Source organism: Etheostoma cragini, chromosome 21 (genome assembly GCF_013103735.1).
Source record: "Etheostoma cragini isolate CJK2018 chromosome 21, CSU_Ecrag_1.0, whole genome shotgun sequence".
NCBI classification, from domain to species: Eukaryota; Metazoa; Chordata; class Actinopteri; order Perciformes; family Percidae; genus Etheostoma; species Etheostoma cragini.
Window position 1 is genome coordinate 21665660 of NC_048427.1, and position 20423 is coordinate 21686082.

Below are 20423 nucleotides of genomic sequence, written 5' to 3' on the forward strand. Positions count from 1 at the left end.
ATATATATATACACATATATGTGTGTGTGTGTGTGTGTGTGTGTGTGTGTGTGTGTGTATGTTGGCTACTTCCTACAGTAAAATGGCGATGAGAAAGTAAAACACACTCTGTGGCTTTACACATTGATGTCAGTTATGCGTAAGGGGTGTTTGTGCATGTGTGTGATTTTGTGCGAGTAGGTTTAGGGTAGTAGGGGTGAAATGGTGTGTGTTTGGGTGTGTGTGTGTGTGTGTTTGTGGTTTTCCATCCACTTGCACAGTGTAGTAGAACCACTATAATTAGGGCTGCTTCACACTCAGGCCTTGTGTTGCATTATTCATATAGCTCTCTTCTGCAAAGGTGTGGAGATGGTAAACATTTGGACTAATGGATCCAGGTGTAGGTATCCAAGTAGGGAAATATCAAATGATGCAAATAAACATTACTCATTGCAAAATAAAGAAAGGACAAAGTCTGCCGGGTTCTTTTCTGCTTTACATATAGCTCTGTAAGGTGACTGGCTGGGTAGGATCAATAACCCCTACTACTAATAATGCTATTATAATATAAACTACAACTACAATTACTACTACTTTATTACTTTTCTCTATGTGTGAGGCTTGTATTTCATTGTGCAACCCTGTGTTGTGAAATGATAAATAAAAGAACCTTTTAGCCTTGTACTGTTTTAAAAATGTTTACTGCCATTATTACTACAATCACTACTACTATTTACAGTATTACCACTATTACTGCAATCCATTTTTAATGAGTCATGGGAATTCTGGGATGTAAATAGGGGGTTATGAGTCCCAAATGCTAGAAATGAAAAAATGATTTTTAAAGAGGTTCCAGATGTGCTGTGCTACAGCGGGTCAGGGTGGAGTGTAAGGAGTGAGCAGCAGTACCTGAGCGGAGGTGCTGTTGAGCTTCTGCAGGCCGTTCTCCAGCCGCTCCATCTTGGTGGTGAGATCTTTGCTCCTGTGGCCCAGCAGACTGCCGTACAGCTTGATCTGCTCCAGGAAAGACTTGGGTGTGGTGTAGTTGTAGCGTCGCTCGTTGGCCAGGTACTCCTTGGACGTTTGATTGACACTCATGTGGACATATGCCATGAATTTACTGACTGACTCCTTGACCTGGGGCTGCAGAATTATAAATCACAGAACAGGTTACTTCACATTAATAGGATAATTAAGATCACTGTGCAGGTTTGGCTGGAAAGCAATATATCCTGATGCTTGGGCTCCAGAATTTAGTTTCTTTTGAAATGAATATCAAATTCTTTGTACCGCGTAGCCTGATGACATCATTTGTGTGGCTGGTTTCATCCCTGTGTGTATATTAACATATGAACTCTTCTTACTTCGATGTTCTCCACCTCCTGGAGGAACTTGAAGCTGACCGACTCCAGCGCCTCCTGCGGCCATTCGTGGAACCAGTCGATCGCTGTACAGTTGACCACGGCAGGGAACTTCCTGCTGCGGACCCTCAGTTTACTGCCCACAGGAGAGAAACACAGAGCCACCTGCAACACAAGCACACCCGGGTGTGAAAACCACTGACCACAGTCATTTGTGGGGACACAGGCACACTGATAACACAAAGGCAGGGGATTCCTGCTTTGATTAGTACTTCTTTATGTCAAGTTAAGTCAAATCAATTGTATTCATATAGCCCAATATCACAAATCACAATTTGCCTCAGTGAGTTTTACAATCCATTCAGCATTTGACGCCCTCTGTCTTTTGATCCTTGATTCAGGGGAGGAAAAACTCCCCAAACACACCCTTTAATGGGGAAGAAATAGGAAACTGCGAATTAATTATTTGCTGCTACATCATTAAGCAAATAAAGCCTCCAGCAAGCATGTGAATTAAAAGAGTGTTTTGGGCTGTGGGCTGCGTCAGGCTGATTTTCACTGTGGGAGACTAACAGCTGGCTTGTTGAGAAGCTCAGCCAGATGCTCAATACCATTAGAAACAAACATGCAGAAGCACACCCAAAGACACGACTGATGATAAGCGAGAAGCTGCAAACGTATTCTACATTTCCTGTGACAATGGATGCACACACTGAAGCTGGCGTAAGGCTACAGCATTCTCTGTATTCACCCAGGGTCACTGGGGCAAAAATCAGCTGTGGGCCCCTAGAGGCGCTGTGGAAAGGAACGGTTTTCCTCCTCCCTGTCCACCGAATGCTTGCTATTGGGTTGTTTGTTTGTTGGGTCTTTGTAAATTATAGAGTGTGGTCTAGACCTTCTGTCTTTAAAGGGTTCAGAGCAAACTAATGTTATGATTTGACACAATCAATTAAACAGAATCAAAATTGGAACAGTTTACGGACCATTTAATGTATCTAGAGACATTGACCACAATATACCACAATACACAGAATATGAATCGTATATCTGGCCGCTCTGCCCTTCCTATTGAGAGGATCTGGGATTGGCCAGACCCCGCTCTCAACTGGCATGATGCATGGTCTAACATTCTAGAAGCATCTCGCAATCTAGATCATCAGCAGATTCACTACAATTTCATACAACGGACATATCTCACCCTTGTGAAAATGCACCATATGAAAATAATGAATAGCCCTTTATGCACTTTGTGTCCAGTGAAAGCACAAGGCACATAAATTCCTATGTTCTGGGAGTGCTCTGCTGTTGGTCTCTTCTGCAACAATATTGCATCCAACATTTCTCCCTTGATAAATGTTACTGTGCCTGTTACTGTTAATATTTGGCTTGTTGATGAGCGGTCCGCCTCCCAGTGTTTGCTGGACGTCCAGCTGTTAGAGGACGATTGCAGCTCGTTGGAAGCCTCCTCAGGTCCCTTGTCTTGTGTCTGTTTGTGTGTGTGTCTGTTTCTGCATGTGTTGTTTTCTCCCCCACCCGTTTGTAACTGTTCGTGAATATTATTTTTACTATATTATGTTTTCTGAATGCAAAATATAAACAATTTTAATTGACAAAAAGCATATGAATCAGTGTTTTTAAGTCATTGTAGCTGTATACAGAATGTATGAGTTTATCTTACGTCTACAATACAACTATCCATCAAGAACAATACCCACAGCAGAATACACACAGAATGTTACTATGTTCCCCCCCGTACTGCTATACTACCTGCCAGCAGGTTTGTCATGTATTAATTTGTGGATATTTGAATAAAAGGAACATTTATGTGGGATTGTGCACCTTTTAACCACAATACCACCTGAGGTTCCCCACATAATGCAGGAGCCATTTTAAAGATTTAGGTCATAACATGCTACCAAATAGGTTTCCAAATAAATAAATCATCACAAACTAACACACACACATGGAGTGTGTTTTTACACTTCCTATGCAGTAATCATCTCGCAACCCATTCAGCGTCCTCCAACGACAGCCAGGTTGGGAACACTGCTCCCAGGTCTGATTGGAATAGGGATTTAAATGTTGGGGTCAGGATTTAAACTTGTCCCCCTGTGCACAGGTAGTCCTGAATGGGATTTGACATTAGCCTGTCCATCCAGACAGCCACATTGTTAGAAATCCACTCTTTACAAGCTTGTGCCCTTGGGATTGCCTTCCCAATTTATTCCCTCTCCAACCCAGGGAGGCTTGAGCTGGGAGCGAGGCGGGGGGTGGAGGATGTGGGTGGTGGCGGTGCACACTGTAATAATGACGGGATGAACAACCCCCTGGAATCCCTCTCTCTCCAGGGGGAACAAGGCAGCCAACGTTGGTAAAATGATCTGCAGGTAATTGCCGGCTTTTCTGAGAATGCTGGTGAAATTTAAAATGGTCCACTGCCTCCGAAAGCATTCCAGTTCACCTGAAAACATCAGCACTGAAACATGTCGAGGGAAAGGCTCATCACAAAGCCAGAGGTTTATCCAGGAGGTTCTTCTCCTTTTGGAATGGTCAATTACAGTGCGAGGCAGCATGCTATTGCTATCTTAAAATCAATTACAGGATTTGGAAGGAAAGCCAAGGATGATGAGTAATGAAATGCAAAACACACACAGCTGTGTGTACTTGTCTGACTATCTGAAGGTTCACCTTGAGCTGTCTGCGAACCCGGTCGATGAAGAACCTCCAGCAGTTCTCCCTTGTGTCCATCAGTCCCGAGCCCCGGACCTCTGTCCTCACGCTGCCAATGATGTTCTCCACCTCATCGTCTGGGAACAAGTCAGGAATCTCTCCTGGAATGAATGAAATCACCAATTACCCTGGGAAGCCCACTGAGGTCGTGGGAAGCTCTTTGGGATTGGTTTCTGGTTAAAACAGGAATGTCTTCTGCTTCGTTCCCCCTCTCATTCCCCCTGCTCTGGAGTTTCCCCCTCTCATTCCCCCCTGCTCTGGAGTTTCCCCCTCTCATTCCCCCTGCTCTGGTGTTTCCCGCTCTCATTCCCCCTGCTTTGGTGTTTCCCCCTCTCATTCCCCCTGCTCTGGTGTTTCCCCCTCTCATTCCCCCTGCTCTGGTGTTTCCCCCTCTCATTCCCCCTGCTCTGACCCGTGTTGGTTATGAATCTTGTGTTTCAGTCTCAACGGCTACAAACGGAGACCTTTGGCAACGCAAACACGGAGGCCAACATCCCTCCTCCTGAATGGGTCTTATCGGTCCGAATGTCTTGTTCTCTGAGACTAAAGCTACTAGCGTTACCATGGTAACTACTAGCAGTGGGCGGAGTCTCCACTTGCCTCCTATTTATGTCTGTTTATGTCCAGTATACCAGGATGGTGATAATGGGGTTTGTGCGTGTTAGTTCTTCTACTGGAGATAAAACCCTCGGTGCACTGAGATCACTTTTTGCTCAAAACTTGGCTCAAAACGCTTTATGACCAAAAGTAGCGGTGGAGAGGGAGCCGTTAAGACTCTATCAAACCTAGGCGTGTTATTAGAGGTGGGGACAGCAGGAGTTCATACAGAGGGCTCGTGCAAATGCAGAGATCTGCTTTGAGTCACAGCGGACACAGGACTGTCGACATATGCACCGTCTGAAACTGTCACTATCTCACCTGATCTGATCTGAGTCCACATGTTTGTGATCTTTTTGCCCTAACGCCCCTCTGGTTGGCTACAGGCTGATTTGGTGTTACATTAGCACAAAAGATAAAACTGGACCTTTACTGTAACCTAGTCTGATAGCCAGACTGATCCGTTATTCGGTGTGACAGTGTTCAGGTCAGCTGGTTTCTGTTTGGGTAGCCGTGCTAACTGTCCCACTGACGTCATTTTCATAATTATTAATCATTTTTAATCAAACATGCCCATGATATTTCAACCTCTTGAACAGTAATTTCACAGTATTTGGGCAGTAATACTGAAAGTTAGTATGTATGTATTAGTACTGTAAACAATGAGCACCTGGGAAACACGGTAGATATGAGCAGCCACTCCTCGCTCCAACTGTGGGGGTATCTGCTGGCATGTTGACCCCTTTGGTAATTCAAATATTATCTTATAGTCAACACTGTACTGGATTTCTCTTATCATATTTTTTTGCAATGATTGCATCTTAACAACAGTGATAGGCGCTGCTGTTGAGGCGATGGAGCGGAGCAGACGGCAGGTTCAGAAACACGTCCCTTTGCCGTGGAGTGGGACACTGTGCTCGGAACTTCTAGCACTAACTCTAGCATGTGGTGTTATAGAGTCAACAAACTCACTCAGGAATTTCAGTTACAGCAATATTAATCTAAAATTAGACAACCACCACAAGCTACCGGTCACATCACACCAGACTGCTGCAGCAAACCCCCGAATGTACTGAACTGAGCAAGTATTTTATTTCATTTATAAGGGGGGGACTGGATTCTTTTTTCCTTTTAGAAGTACATGCTCTTGCGTTATGTCTTCAGATTTTAAATTGAAAGTAGTGTGCTAAAGTTGTTGTATCTGTTGGCTTGGGCCATTATTTCCAGTGTTACAGAAACATTATATTGTACATTCCTTTGTGCATAATAACGGAACATATTGAGAATAGCTCTATATTCATTTATATGGTGCTACGTATGACAGCCTTCAAATGTCAGCTATAAATCTGGATGTGATTCCAGCCTTGCTGCAATTCTTCCCAATGATGTCTTGTAGTTTATAGGTGTTGCAGCAGAAATGGCATCACAGTGATTTTTTAATGTCTCTCTTGCAAAATATGACAAACAGTAATTATTAGGGAATCCGGCTGTTACCCGATGCCAACAGATCGTTGACCAGAACGAGGAACTTCTCGTCTGCCACTTGGGCGTCAGTCATTAGGAACACGGTGCCAATATTCTTCACGCCAGCTTTGATGTAGAGGGACGCCAGGTCACTCTGGGTGGCGGGGAGAGAGAAAGACATGGAGTGGGAGAGGGACACACATAATGAGATTGGGCTGTTATTCTGCCTTTGTGGATTACCAGGACAGGTATTTCACTCAGATACACCTCCATGTTTCCATTTAAATCTTTTAATACTTCATATGTGACTAATTAAGCTGTTCAGATGAATGCTTTTTTTGCAGTGTGGTATATCGTTGCAATGTAATCCCCCTCAAACCTTGAGGTCGGCGATACTGTATCCTTTTCTCAAGGTGATCTGGAAAACCTCCAGATTGCAGATGAAGGCGGCCAGTCGGGTCAGACTCTGCTTGCCGCTGCCGCCCACTCCGACCAGCAGCGCATTCCCCCGCGGAGACTCCAGGATTCGGTTTATACGGCAGCTACATGCGGAGGTGAAGACATTAGGGAGAAGGAAAGATGGAAGGGTGAGCCAGAGAAAGACAATCTCTGACTCATCAGACAAACAAACGCAGGTAGTCTGTGTCTGCTCTCTCTACCTTCATACCATCTTCACCACTCAGATGTACCAAATTTATCAGAGAATCGTTGTGCCATTCATTTGTGTTGCTTCATTTGAGGTTGTTGTCAAATGCAATACAACACACTTCAGCAGACACTCCGTCCCAGCGTGTACTCTCACACGCCTCGACTTCCCTTAAGGCCGTGACACACCAACCAGACAGATGACCATTGCTGAATCTTCATCTCAGATCTCTACCTTATCTTAGCTCTCCACCAATCAGATTGGTCATTGAGTCTGACTGAGCATGTCAGGTCAGCCAAAATGAAGGCCGCCAGCCGACCAGACTTGAGTCAGCGACGTTGCCAGACTGTGCCACGGCCGGTTGTCAGGCTGGTGTGTCAGGACCGTAACACTTCAACTGACACGTCAGCTGCTTTCATCGCTCCCACTACAGCCAGGGAGGTTCTTCCAGCAGCTTCCGTGTTAGGTGATAAAGAATAAATGATAACATCAAACAGTGTGCACAAGGGTTGCTTTTCCATTTTTTTCCAAGATGTTGGAGGGGTTAATAGTTTTATTTTTTTACCTGTTCTGTGTTAGCCGTCATGATGCATGCTGGATTACTTTCTACAGATTTGCTGTCTTTTGACAGTTTGTAAAATAGAACTGTAAATCCTAAAATAACTGGGAAGTCAGTTGAGTTCCTTGTCAGAGAATCAAGAAAGTGACAAAAACACTTTTTCTTTACTCTTTCTTTACTCCCCCCACGCAGTGTCTGGGGTTCCAAAACTTGCACTCACATGTGAGCCATGGCGTCCTCAAACAGCACCAGATTGAGTGTGGCGTTGACCTCATTGTAGCTGTCCAGCACCTCCAGGAGGGTTTTATTCAGGCTGCCCCAGGACTCAGCAGCCATGTACCTGGACTCCCCCAGCCCACGGGCAAAGTGGCAGAACAGGTTCATCCCCCTGGTCTGCTCCAGAGTCTCCTCCATGTCCTCAAGGAGGGACGCGCACACACACACACACACACACACACACGCACAGACACACACAGACACTTTATTTTCTCCTGTGTCCTTCTTGGTGAAGAGTCGGACATGTCACATGGAGCCATGCCTTTAGTCTGCTAATGGTGCTTTTTAATTAGACTAGCCTGTAATATGAATCAGGGTTATTGATGTGTGTGTAAAATTATTGATGGATACATCCAAGTTGAGTATATTACATAGACGTGATTATTTCCTGTAATATGCTGCCTGGAGGTTTTTAGGCAGTTCTCCTTCACATTCCCTCGCAAATCATATATTGTCTCTTTTTACGATACGTGCGAATGAAGAAACAAAACGAAGAAGTCAGGAACACAGCTGAATATCCCAGCTGGGCAGAGGGTGACCTAGTTCATTTTGTCCCTTTGATAAGAGAGTTTGGCCCCAAATATTTCACTGGCGAGATCGTGGGCCTCATAGGGAGCGCTTGTTTTCTCCGCTAACTTCCACTGGCATAAAGCTGCAGTAGGCGTGATGAATGAAGACTTTCTTACAAATTCACATGTACATTGTGTTTCAGTGCAGTCTTCATTATCATAGTATCAAGTATACTTCCTCACAGTGCCACAGTATCTAAAGGCTTTCTTGTTTGCATGTAAAAATAGCAGAAAGCATGCTGCATATCGCTCTGTGGCACAGGGCAAAGTCTCCTAAGTTTACGGAAGGTGAACACTCTGAATAATAGATTCTGGAGTGGTCAGTATTATTCTACCTCCCTCTCCATGTGTGGGTGTGTGTACACATATACATGTCAGGCTCTTCATTGTGGCATGACTAGTGTACATGCTGTAGAGCCAGTAGAGAGGTATTGAGGGGAGCAGTGGACAGAAAACCATTAAAATGTTTTCCAATTTGCCGGGCTGACAGCGCAGACCCTGACAGCCAGACCCCACACCACCCTGATTAATATTCTCTCCAAGCCTCTACTGACCCCCAGTATTCCTTTTTCTCCTCTCCTCTTTCTCCTCGCTGTGTTGGCCACTGATGTCCGGGTCCAGACACAAAGCAGGCAGCCTAATGATTTCCCCCCAGCCTCCCCCTTTTCCTCTGCTGAACTTTGTAAAACTCTCACCTCATAGAACTTTCTCACTGTGTCCGCCTGCAGCTTATCAAATGCCTGGAAGTCCTGCTCCTCCAGCAGCTTGTCTCTGTAGACCCGGTTGGACTCGTGCAGATAGATTTTCAGCAGGTCTGGAGGGGCTTTCAGACACTCGGCGGTACAGAAGAGAATGCCCTGGGCGGAGAGGGGAGAGATGAAGGTTTGGAGTTTGATTCCAGAGGCTGATTTGGCCAATATACACACAAGAAGGGAAACACAGCTCAGTCACTGTGGGTAAATCAATGGATATTAAGTGAACTAGATGTTAGCAGGTGTGCCACAGAAACTCAGAAAACAATGGCCCCGTTTCAACTATAAATACCACTGGCTTAGCAGCTGCACCTTCCCACCTCCACCCTCTGGTCACATCTCTTATCTTTCTAACTTAACTAAAGGGTTAAAAGATGTACATTTAGTGACGCACAAGACAAGAACAGGACACCAACCGTCAGCCAATATAGCACGGAATATTAAATATCATGAAATATAGAAAATGCTATATGTTTTCAGTGTGCAATATTTCCAAATGAAGTCCAACGGAGACAACGAAGAGAGAGAGTGTGCCGGACGCTCTGAATGGTTATGCCGTTTTTAAACAGAGACCAGAATAATGCCACATTTTAGAAAGATGCATGGTACAACTCAACTCAGTTTGACTCACTTTTGCTACCATTACTTTGATTTCCCACTGGAGTACGTACCCCCTCAGTGGAGGCGGGATTCTCAGCTGATTGTCATAGCGACAGCGCATGAAAATGCTGTGACATCATCTTCAAGACGACACAAGCGTGTTCTCTCTCGGGATCCTTTCACCGGAACATCTTAGCACTTCCTCACTAGACCACAGCAAGGTTTTATGACATGTGTCTTAAATCTGGATTGAGTGACTAAATAATTTGTGGTAGCTATTTGAGGGAACCAATATTATTATAATAAAATCCATAATGGATTTTTTATAGTGCCTTTCAAGGACCTTTACATGAAGGCAAAACAATGAACACAGAAACCGAACGAAACACAACTAATAAATGGATTAGTAGTTGCAAAGTTGATTTAACTGAGATTTAACTTGAGTTGGATTTAACTGAGTCTGTAGGCTGTGGTGGAGGTGTTGTTTGATTATGTCCAGGGACGTGGCATTACAGCTTTCTCCTGGAGAGACTTCCAGATGTTGGACGCTGCCACACGGAAGGCGGGTGTGGGGAGTGGTTGGTGGACCGCTATAATGCTCATATGTATGATCACGCATGGTGGCTGAATGGGGCTGGTAGCTGTAGGACATAGTCCTAAATGAGGTGATGAAAGAACTTGCAAACATCAGAACTTTCTTTTCTGCCAATTGATTTCCTTAAAGGCTATGGAGCAGATCAGTGAGCTTAGTCTGGGGGGGGGGTAATGCGGCTTAACATGTATGAGAACAAATAGGGTTTTTCTGTTTGTAATTTATACTCTCTCCATCCTTAAAGGTGCCCTACCACACAAAACCGTTTCTACTTGCATTTTTTGTCATCTGTAGGGTCCGTGTGTGTGTGTGTGTGTCAGCTCTAGCCACTGAAAAGAAATGAGACGAGAAATCAGGCCAATCACTGGTCGCTGATCAGGCTGACGTCATGCTGCCTGAGCTCATTAATATTCATGAGCTGGGTAAAGGATGCTGATAGCTAGGCTCTCATTGGCTAGCTGTTAGCCAATCAGAGTCAAGCAGCTTAGCTCTTTGAATACTATACTAGAATGGCTTGAAAAAAGGTACCCACGGTAACCAAGTTACAGAGTCCATGGTAGCACTTCCGATATTACCACAAAGTCATGAGATACGTGTGGCAGGGCACCTCTAAAAATCTCTAAATGAAAAGAGAGAATGAAGACAATGAGCATGAGTGTTTAATGGATGCTAGATGATTAATGTGTCTCTAGAACAGGCCTGTGTAACGTGTATGCTCTCCCACAGGGCCGTTCATTATGCAGTCAGGCACAACTCTGCACTATGTGGGTGCCTCACACAACAGGTGCCGTATAGGATGAGGAAGGGAACCCCTCTGCACGCTGTCACCCAGGAGGCAGAGGCAAGCAGATGTTGTGTGCTCCAATCAACAGAACCATCTCTGGGGGTAAAGCCAGCTGAATCTGATCTGCCTTCATATTGGAGCTAAATCCACTGTGTAATGGTGCAGATGGGTGGTGTGCGTATGTGAATATTTGCATGGTTATTCATATTAAAGATTCAAACTGAGCCAGAATGATCGCTACTCTAAATCTACAAAAGTCAAGATGTTTTCCAGAGTATTTGTGAATGATCTGTGTCTTTCTACTCCATTTCATTGCTTAATGGTGTCAGTCATGACATCCCACATTTATTGTGCAGTGTGCCTGAGCAAAACAAAACACCATATGGCAACTCTATATAAGAGTCGACTCGCAGGCTTAGCTGTTGGTTGTACCAATCAAACAAACAGCACAGCGCTAACAAACTGACAAGGAGAGAGAACTTTGTTTTCTTCTCTCCAGCCGAGTTTGGGAGACTATCTCATCCCCTCTGTCCTGATCTTTCGTTGCTTTGTTCAACTCAGAGGAGAGCGATGAGAGAGTTGTAGGTGTTGGGTCTGTCCGTCTGTCTGTCTGTCCGTCTGTGGGAACGTCTGCAGCGCGCGATCTTCCCTCGGACCCTGACAGATGCTCCGAGCCCCAAACAATGCTTCCCCTGCTAACAAAAGCACCCAGCTGACGTGGTGCATGAACACAGCATGGAACATCATACGGGCATATTGTTCAGTCAGTGGAGTCAGTGTTTCTCCGCATCACAGGTCTCATGTACTGTCTTTCTTTATTTCTCTTTCCCTTGTCTCTGTCCTCCTTTTCATTACGTCCATCTTTCTCCTCCTACGCCTTGAGCTTCGAGGAGCTCATTTAGGCTGACATGGGGAAGACAGGCCCTCGGATATGCCTGCTGGTCATGGCAGAGAATGAACATTGGCAAACAGAGATGTTTGACAATGCTCCCAGTCGGATGCCAAACTGTTTGTCTCGCCCTGTAAGTGGAATGTGGCTACTATACTTCAGTTATAGTAGGTCCAATTTAACATCCAAAGGGCATAGTGATGGTCCAGTTCATGGAGAGAGAGACAGAGAACAAAGGAGAAAGATGGAGTACTGCAACAAAGTAAATAAGTAGTAAGAGACAAAGTAGAGAAAGTAGTGGAGAGAAAAAAGCTTGGCATTAGCTCCATCTTACACAAACCTAGAAGAGAGAATGTTGTCAGCAAATACCAGCAACAATACTCTCCTAAATATGCAACCTTGAGGGTTGTCTGGAGCTCCTTCTGTCACATTTAAAACACCTTTACAAGGTGTGATGCAAGCTCACACAGAGTCTCTGATCTCAGTTTCCTGGCTCATTAGAGGTGATTATAATGAGACAGTTGTCTTTGGCTACTTGTCTAAGTTCCAATCAAAAAAAAGTCGCCCAATTATTTCAAACATCTGACACGACAAGCCAGAAAACACTAAGTGACAACTCCTTAGGCCTCGTGCTGGAAATCTGGAGAAGCGGTTGTACTGTCTCGCCCCTTGTGAAGGTGCAAAGCACAGAGGTACGCTGGGGGAGTCACAGCTGAGCTCTAGCTCAGACCGCTAAGCCACCTGACTGCAGGAGACATTAGCTTAGACCGCTAAGCTAACTGACTACAGGAGACATTAGCTCAGACTGCTAAGCTACCTGACTACAGGAGACAATATCTCAGACTGCTAAGCCACCTGACTACAGGAGACATTAGCTCAGACTGCTAAGCTACCGGACTACAGGAGACATTAGCTCAAAACGCTAAGCCACCTGACTACAGGAGACATTAGCCCAGACTGCTAAGCTACCTGACTACAGGAGACATTAGCTCAGACTGCTAAGCTACCTGACTACAGGAGACATTAGACCAGACTGCTAAGCTACCGGACTACAGGAGACATTAGCTCAGACCGCTAAGCTACCTGACTACAGGAGCGTTAGCTCAGACCGTTAAGCTACCTGACTACAGGAGACATTAGCTCAGACTGCTAAGCTACCTGACTACAGGAGACATTAGCTCAGACTGCTAAGATACCTGACTACAGGAGACATTAGCCCAGACTGCTAAGCTAACTGACTACAGGAGACAATATCTCAGACTGCTAAGCTACCTGACTACAGGAGACAATATCTCAGACTACTAAGCTACCTGACTACAGGAGACATTAGCTCAGACTGCTAAGATACCTGACTACAGGAGACAATCTCTCAGACTGCTAAGCTACCTGACTACAGGAGACATTAGCTCAGACTGCTAAGATACCTGACTACAGGAGACATTAGCTCAGACTGCTAAGATACCTGACTACAGGAGACATTAGCTCAGACTGCTAAGCTACCTGACTACAGGAGACATTAGCTCAGACTGCTAAGATACCTGACTACAGGAGACATTAGCTCAGACTGCTAAGCTACCTGACTACAGGAGACATTAGCTCAGACTGAAGGAGTATGTATAGTTGCTGCGGATTGAGTAAGGATCAGTTCTGGTCCTTTTGGTGCACACCAGAGTTTGATTGCTGAATTCACACCTGCCCAAACAAACCCCACCAAGGGTGGCAAGTGAACTCTAGTTGGAATCAACCAAACTAAAGGCTGTCGGTGTGAAAACGCCCTCAGACCGCAAATTTGGCACAGCTCTCTTTGCTTTCCACCTACTATGAAGTGCTTTTTGCATTACACATATAAATTTGATCCATCCAGTATTGATTAGTGTGGCTTTAAAAAGGTGAACATGAAATTGCCTATTACTACGGCTTTGTGTTATGTACATTATGTTGTTGTATAATTAAAACTCAGAGCTGCCTTTCTAAACTCCTAGATTCTTCTAGTTCTTCTAGTTCAGTGGCTTAAAGTATTAATTATACAACAGACTGAGTTAAATGAGAGAGCCTGCCCTCCATGAAACCGTGGAGGATTTTGACAGAAATATTGCCCCCAAAGCTTCTCCCCTGACAGCCCATGCGCTCTGATATTATATTCATTTAAATACATTAAATCATCACTAACACCCATGGAAGTGCAAATCCATTATATTTTCTGTTACACTTATTTCAGACTTATTTCTAGCTTTCAGACCAAGCTCTTAAATCAATAATAATTTAGATGAGAAATTAGTGACAGAAGCCTGGCTCTTTCCTCGTGGGAAGCAGAGCCTTGTAAATCAAGTCCAAAATATATAACTCCTGGTTGGAAATGGAAAGAGGAATGAAATGAAAAGAAAACTATTTCAGTGTAACCGCTGACATTTAACTGTGAAAAGATTGGTCGTTCTTCTGAAAGAACGTCTGTGTAGATATTTCCTCTTTGCATGTTTTGGATCTGTGTCTCACCTGGAATATGTTGGACAGGTCTCGCAGGTTGAAGATGTAGTGGAACTTGACTGCGGTGGGGAGAAAGGTGGAGGATATGCGCTGGTGCAGGGCCAGGGCTACCTGGACCAGGGTGGGGCAGCTCTTGTGCAGGGCGGCGCTGAAGCCCCCTCCTCTCAGGTGCTGGGACAGGATGGAGGTGTAGATGGTGTTCAAGGCCTCGGCTCCAGGAAAGGACAGGGCAAAGACAGAGAAGTGGCGCTACGAAGAGAGATATACAGCATAAACAAGTTGTCTCCAACAAGGGTCATCTTAACCCTACCTAGCCTCGATCAACGACCAGGGCTTGAAATTAACACTGACAACGTGCCAAAAAGCGGGTGAATTATGTAATTGGCAGGTAAAACTGTCAATCTATCTGCTACCTTGGCAACCAATGAGAGCTGACTGATTCAGAGTTGTTTTTTTCCTATTGTTGTTCATTCACATTTCAACCAAGTCTGCCATTCGCCTGGATTTGAGCATTATCAGGGGGGTTAAACAAGCAACCAACCAAAAGATGAGAATGATTCAAGGAAAAATAAAAGGAGATGTTTTATTCCAAGTAGACAGTTGGTGACAATGGCGAGGCTGGTAAGGGGCTGGTTTACAACAGCAGTACAGAACTAATGTGGTGCAGTGATGGCTCAGAGGAAGAGGAGTGGGTTGTGTATGATAACTTTCTCTGACAGGGGAAAGCGTTAAATAAAACAATAAAAAATATGGTTGATAAGAGTCATTTATTATATTGATTTTGTTTCTAACTTGACCGCAGTTAAATGTATATTATTAACGATGCTTTATGAGGCATAAAAGCCCGTGGGGCCGGTGGATTTAAAATTCCCCGGCCACAGCGACAGGTGGCCAAAAATGTTAACTTCAGTCCCTGTCGACAATGTTTCATTTCCAGGATTGTTCCGTACTGCACAATGTCCTTCATTTTAGGCCTGATGGCCCTCATTTTAGGCCTGATGGCCCTCATTTTAGGCCTGATGTCTGTCCCCATCCTCTGTCTCTGTGTTGGTGTTCTAACCTGCGGCTGATTTCTGAGGACTATGGTTACCTGGTCCTCAGATCTCTGCAGGGTAAATCCAGACAGCTAGCTAGACTATCTGTCCAATCTGAGGTTTCTGTTGACGACTAAAACTACTTCTGAACGTACACATGTTCCACCAAAACAACTTCCTTCCTGAAACTATTTAGCAGAGGCACTATGGCTCTGTCTGGAGCTTAGCACCACCCAAGAGGATTGTGATTGGTTTACAGCTTTAGTGTGTAACTTTTTATATTAATAAACATCCGTTCTCTCAGCTCCTCACAACTCTCTCTGGACTTCTCAGTGTTACTATGTTGGCGTCTGGTGACTTTCCAGGGCAGAAACTCCAGTGAAGATAATGACCTCTTCTGAAGAGACCATCATGTCCTTTTAATCCTCCGTGTCCTCCTTGGCATCTAGCTACTGTGTGGTGTTGGAGGAGGAGGGTTGCGGTGGTGCGGGGTCACGGAAGGCCAACTGTTTTTTTGTCATTATTAGAATTCCTCATGGGGAGACAAAAACTATGCACTATAGCTTTAAAGAAATGCCAACAAACCAGATCATGGTTTTCTCCCATCCAGAGATGCTGTGGACCTTCCCCCTCAGCGCTGTGGTCAAAGCGAGACTAACCCTATGCCCCCACCCTGAGGCTAACTGCTGTTATTTCCTGAATGCTGGAGCATCGTGTTGAGAGAGGTAAGAGACTTTTTGTCAAAGTTTCAACTGTGCATAAATGTCGGGAAAGAATGATCAAGGAACAGAAAACAATGTAATGTTCCAAGGTTTTGGCCAAAAGTTACAAGTAAATAAAAATACATTGAATGTAGAGCAGCACATATTGTCAGCTTATTTAATAATAGGAGCAAAATATAAAGAAAGAAATGTCTATGATTACATGTGCAAGAGAAAAGTGCACATAACCCCTGCAGTGTTTTTCATAACCAGTAGTACACAATGTGTGTGTGTGTGTGTGTGTGTGTGTGTGTGTGTGTGTGTGTGTGTGTGTGTGTGTGCACTGTAGGTGCAGCCTTACTACTGTGGCTTCATATACAGTCTCATGACAAAGCATGTTCCTCTGAGCTTTGTTTTATAAAAACAGTTTAAACATTCAATGCAACAGTAATATTTCATTAATATAAAAAAAGATGCATCATCTGTTCCAAGTTTGCTGAAAGCCTGGACAGTAGTGTACAAGATCTTTTATAACAGTCAATGATTTGGTGTGGAAAGATGTCATGCAAACCAAATCTCACTTCTGTCTACATCATCAGCTTATACAAGTTAGCATTTATATACAAACTATTTTAGAAAGGAAAAATATAAAGCAACCTCTCAGTAAATGATTTAATTATTAATTATAACCACGCGCAAGAGACAAGTGCACATAACCTCTGCAGTGTTTGTCATAACCAGTAGTACACAATGTGTATGTGTGTGTGTGTGTGTGTGTGTGTGTGTGTGTGTGTGTGTGTGTGTGTACCTGCAGTCGTGGATTGATAGTGAAGCTGCCAGCTGTGGGGTTCATGCAGGACACATATTGAACGTTGTGTATTTCTTTCAAAAGCATCTTATTACGGTCGTACCTGGGAGTACACACACACAGAGAAAAAAACATTATTTAACAGTTTTGCATGCACACAAACAGCTTGCCACACACACACACACACACACACACATTCCCCGATGGGGACGCCTCAACTCCCTCTTAAGCTGGCGTGGCTCAGGAGGATCCTACGTCCTCTCAATTTCATACCTGAAATCCCCCTAACATATCCGTAATGGGCTGAGTGTGTCTAATCCAGTCAGACGCAGTGGAACCACGTTCAGAATGGCCTCACTGTGTCAGAGAGATGAGCAACTAAATCCTTTTAAGGGGAATCATACAAAATTCCTCACATTTGACTTTTTTGGAAGCTGTAGCACATGGATCCTGAGGCAGTCTGAATACTAAAGCCCTTCTCCCTACATGATAAGGCTATTACACCTATCAGCTGCTGGCACTGTTATCTGATCCATCTTTTACCACGTTCAGTTTACATTGAGAAATTGTCTGAATAAAGCAATTAAAGTGACAACATCATGTGGTATTTCTGGAAATCATTTTGAAAGACAGTCTATGCATAATGTTATCCTGAATAAACACCACAGGCATGTACTCATGTTTGCTCATACATGTGCAAAGCTGCATGTAACTGACAGAGCCTACCAGTGGTTGTAGTCCATGTGTTGGCGTATGAGCGTGTGAGGTTGCACCGTTCCATATGCATCCACCTCCGGCATATTCATGTCGTCTATGAAGTAGATTAGTCTTCTGCTGCCTGGAGGCCCATAGCTGCGCCCTGCTTTCTTCTCAAGGGGCTTTTCCAACACAGCTGTGTAGCAGAGGAACACAGGAGCAAAGAATGAGCTGACCACCAATTTTGGAAAACAGTGATCTGGTTGATTGGCTTTTCTTTAAACCAATCAGAAATCATCTTGGCCAGTACTAATTTCTGGATGGAGCCACGGTGCCTCTACTGAATAGTCTCAGGAAGGAAGTTGTTTTGGTGGAACAGGTGAAGGTTCAGAAGTAGTTTTAGTCGTCAACAGAAAACTCAGATTGGACAGATAGTCTAGCTAGCTGTCTGGATTCACCCTGCAGAGACCTGAGGACCAGGTAACCATAGTCCTTCAGAAATCAACCGCAAGTTAGAGCACCAAAACAGAGACAGAGGACGGGAACAATCCCGGAAGGGGAACACCGTGAATAAAGACTACATTTGATTTAACTGGAAGAGTACATCAACAAGAAGACACACGTCTACACACAGCTGCCAACCAATCCGAATCAAAGATTTCCCATGCACGGTTCTTACCTTGCAGCATAGCGGATGTGGTGTAATAGTTAAAGGGGACATTTTTGATCATGTATTTCTCTGCATCCAGCGATCCCAGTTTGTCCCCAACCAGAACAGACTTCCCTGTCCCGGCGTTCCCGACCAGCATGATGGGCCGACGGCGCTCCAGGAGGCGGTCCACGAAGTACCGCACTCGAATGGTCTCTGTAGTGTGGACCAGACACGCCTGCACACGGGAAAAAAATCATACATTCAGCACGTGCACAATCCCTTTTTGGACATTAATAGACTAACTACAAGGTTCGCAACTGCAACTCATGATTATTTTGATTATCCAATTATCTGTAGATTATTTGTTCAATGAACAGATTTGTCTATAACATGCGGCAATGCCCTCCCCCGCTCTCAGATCTGACAGGGACTTGATGGCATGAGTTTTTTGGTCTTTGAGGAACATATCTGGGTCTAATGCTCCAGCTCCACATGAAGGGGGGGGGGGGGTGAAACAGTTTTATCCCCAGTGGGGACAAAATGAGTTTGTGTAGACCCTACGTTGGGATATTTCAAAATTGAATGATATGTTCCATCGAATATTTAAGTTCATCACTCACTGTTTGGCTGAGTGTATCCATGATGGTATTGGAATTAGGCATGTTTTGTTTTGTTGTGCATGATCAACCCCCCCCCCCTTTTTTCCCTCAAATAGCATCCTTTATACATTTATATGTGTATCTATTTGACCCGTTGTCAATAGTGATTAGTACATCCATCACTCCATCTTCATCCGCTTATCCGGTATCGGGTTGCGGGGGCAGCAGCTCCAGTAGGGGGCCCCAAACTTCCCTTTCCCGAGCCACATTGACCAGCTCCGACTGGGGAATCCCGAGGCGTTCCCAGGCCAGGTTGGAGATATAATCTCTCCACCTAGTCCTGGGTCTTCCCCGAGGCCTCCTCCCAGGTGGACGTGCCTGGAACACCTCCCTATGGAGACCCCCAGGAGGCATCACCAGATGCCTGAACCACCTCAACTGGCTCCTTTCGACGCGAAGGAGCAGTGGTTCTACTCCCAGCGGTTCTACTCCCAGTTCCTCTCGGATGACTGAGCTTCTCACCCTATCTCCAAGGGAGATGCCAGCCCCCTCCTGAGGAAACCCATTTCGGCCACTTGTACCCTTGATTACTACATAAGTGATTAGTACAGTTTTAAACTATTAATTGGTTATTAAAATTGTACGTTATGTAATTTAAGAATAAATCCAATAGATCCTGTGTAATTCCACAAGAACCCTGCAGACTGACCACTCTAAGACAAGCTGCTGTACCTGAAGAGGTGTGTCTGCGTCCATCTCAAACCTGGGCACCATCTTGGACCAGGGTTCGAACTTCTTGCTTTCAGGGTCGATGTAGTAATCGAACACGGTGCCCTGGGACGGGAACTTGATGCTTTTGAACTCGGCCACCCACCACTTGCTGAACTCCACTCTGTAGTCGACCAGCTACACTCACGCAGAGACACAGAGGGTAGGCAAACAGTCAATACTCTAAAATGACTTCCTTTCTGCTTTCCCTGGCCCGTACAGTAGCTATGGATCTGTGCGTTTGATTTACAGACCAGAGGAAAAATAAATGGCAACAACAGAGAGATACAGCCACCGCAGTCGCAGGGTAGAAAATGAGAGATGGCAGGCCTATCTATCCATCTGTCGGATTTAGACAGTGAAGTAGCCTCATCACTCCTCGCCTTTCTCCAAGCCCCCCCCATGGTACCTGTCTCCTCTGTTCACTACCAACTCTCCAGTCAATAAAACCACTTAGCATTTAAATGCATCTGTGATGGGAAAATAAAGTGGAGTACATTTGTACCGAGGGGAAAGCATTTTCATCCCATAACTTAGATGGACACGCTTACTGTACAGCACTAACTGGATTGCTTAGCAACTGCTGGCCACGGCTCTCCTGCTGATTTAAATTCAGCCAGCCTGGCTGGTGTTGAGCAGGAATGGAGTTCACTTCATTTTCAGATGGAGATCTCTGCCTTTTTCAAAACCTGCCATTTCTTCAACTGAAACTAACTTTCAAATGACTTTTTCATAAATAGAGACACAAAGTTGAGTTGCATAAGAGCATCAGGGCTTGAATAATACAGAGGAATACCCATAATGCTACTGCAAAAATCTCTTTCAATAAAGAGTTGGGAGGAAAGAGAGAAAAAAACATTCAGCAATTGTGTCCTATTCTTTT

General features: G+C 44.7%; 1 protein-coding gene across 1 annotated transcript in view; it reads right to left on the reverse strand.

Moving 5' to 3' along the window:
* The window catches only part of LOC117937069 (dynein heavy chain 9, axonemal-like), a 114749-nt gene that overhangs the window by 45962 nt on the left and 48364 nt on the right, over positions 1-20423 (reverse strand). Inside the window, exons 43-54 of the mRNA XM_034860727.1 lie at positions 19505-19678; positions 18201-18408; positions 17552-17717; positions 16826-16928; positions 14292-14531; positions 8877-9038; positions 7557-7753; positions 6511-6673; positions 6162-6285; positions 4029-4171; positions 1344-1505; positions 889-1122 (exon numbers count right to left, since the gene is read on the reverse strand). Of these exons, the coding sequence (XP_034716618.1) occupies positions 889-1122; positions 1344-1505; positions 4029-4171; positions 6162-6285; positions 6511-6673; positions 7557-7753; positions 8877-9038; positions 14292-14531; positions 16826-16928; positions 17552-17717; positions 18201-18408; positions 19505-19678 (2076 nt within the window). The remainder of the gene's footprint in view (positions 1-888; positions 1123-1343; positions 1506-4028; positions 4172-6161; positions 6286-6510; positions 6674-7556; positions 7754-8876; positions 9039-14291; positions 14532-16825; positions 16929-17551; positions 17718-18200; positions 18409-19504; positions 19679-20423) is intronic.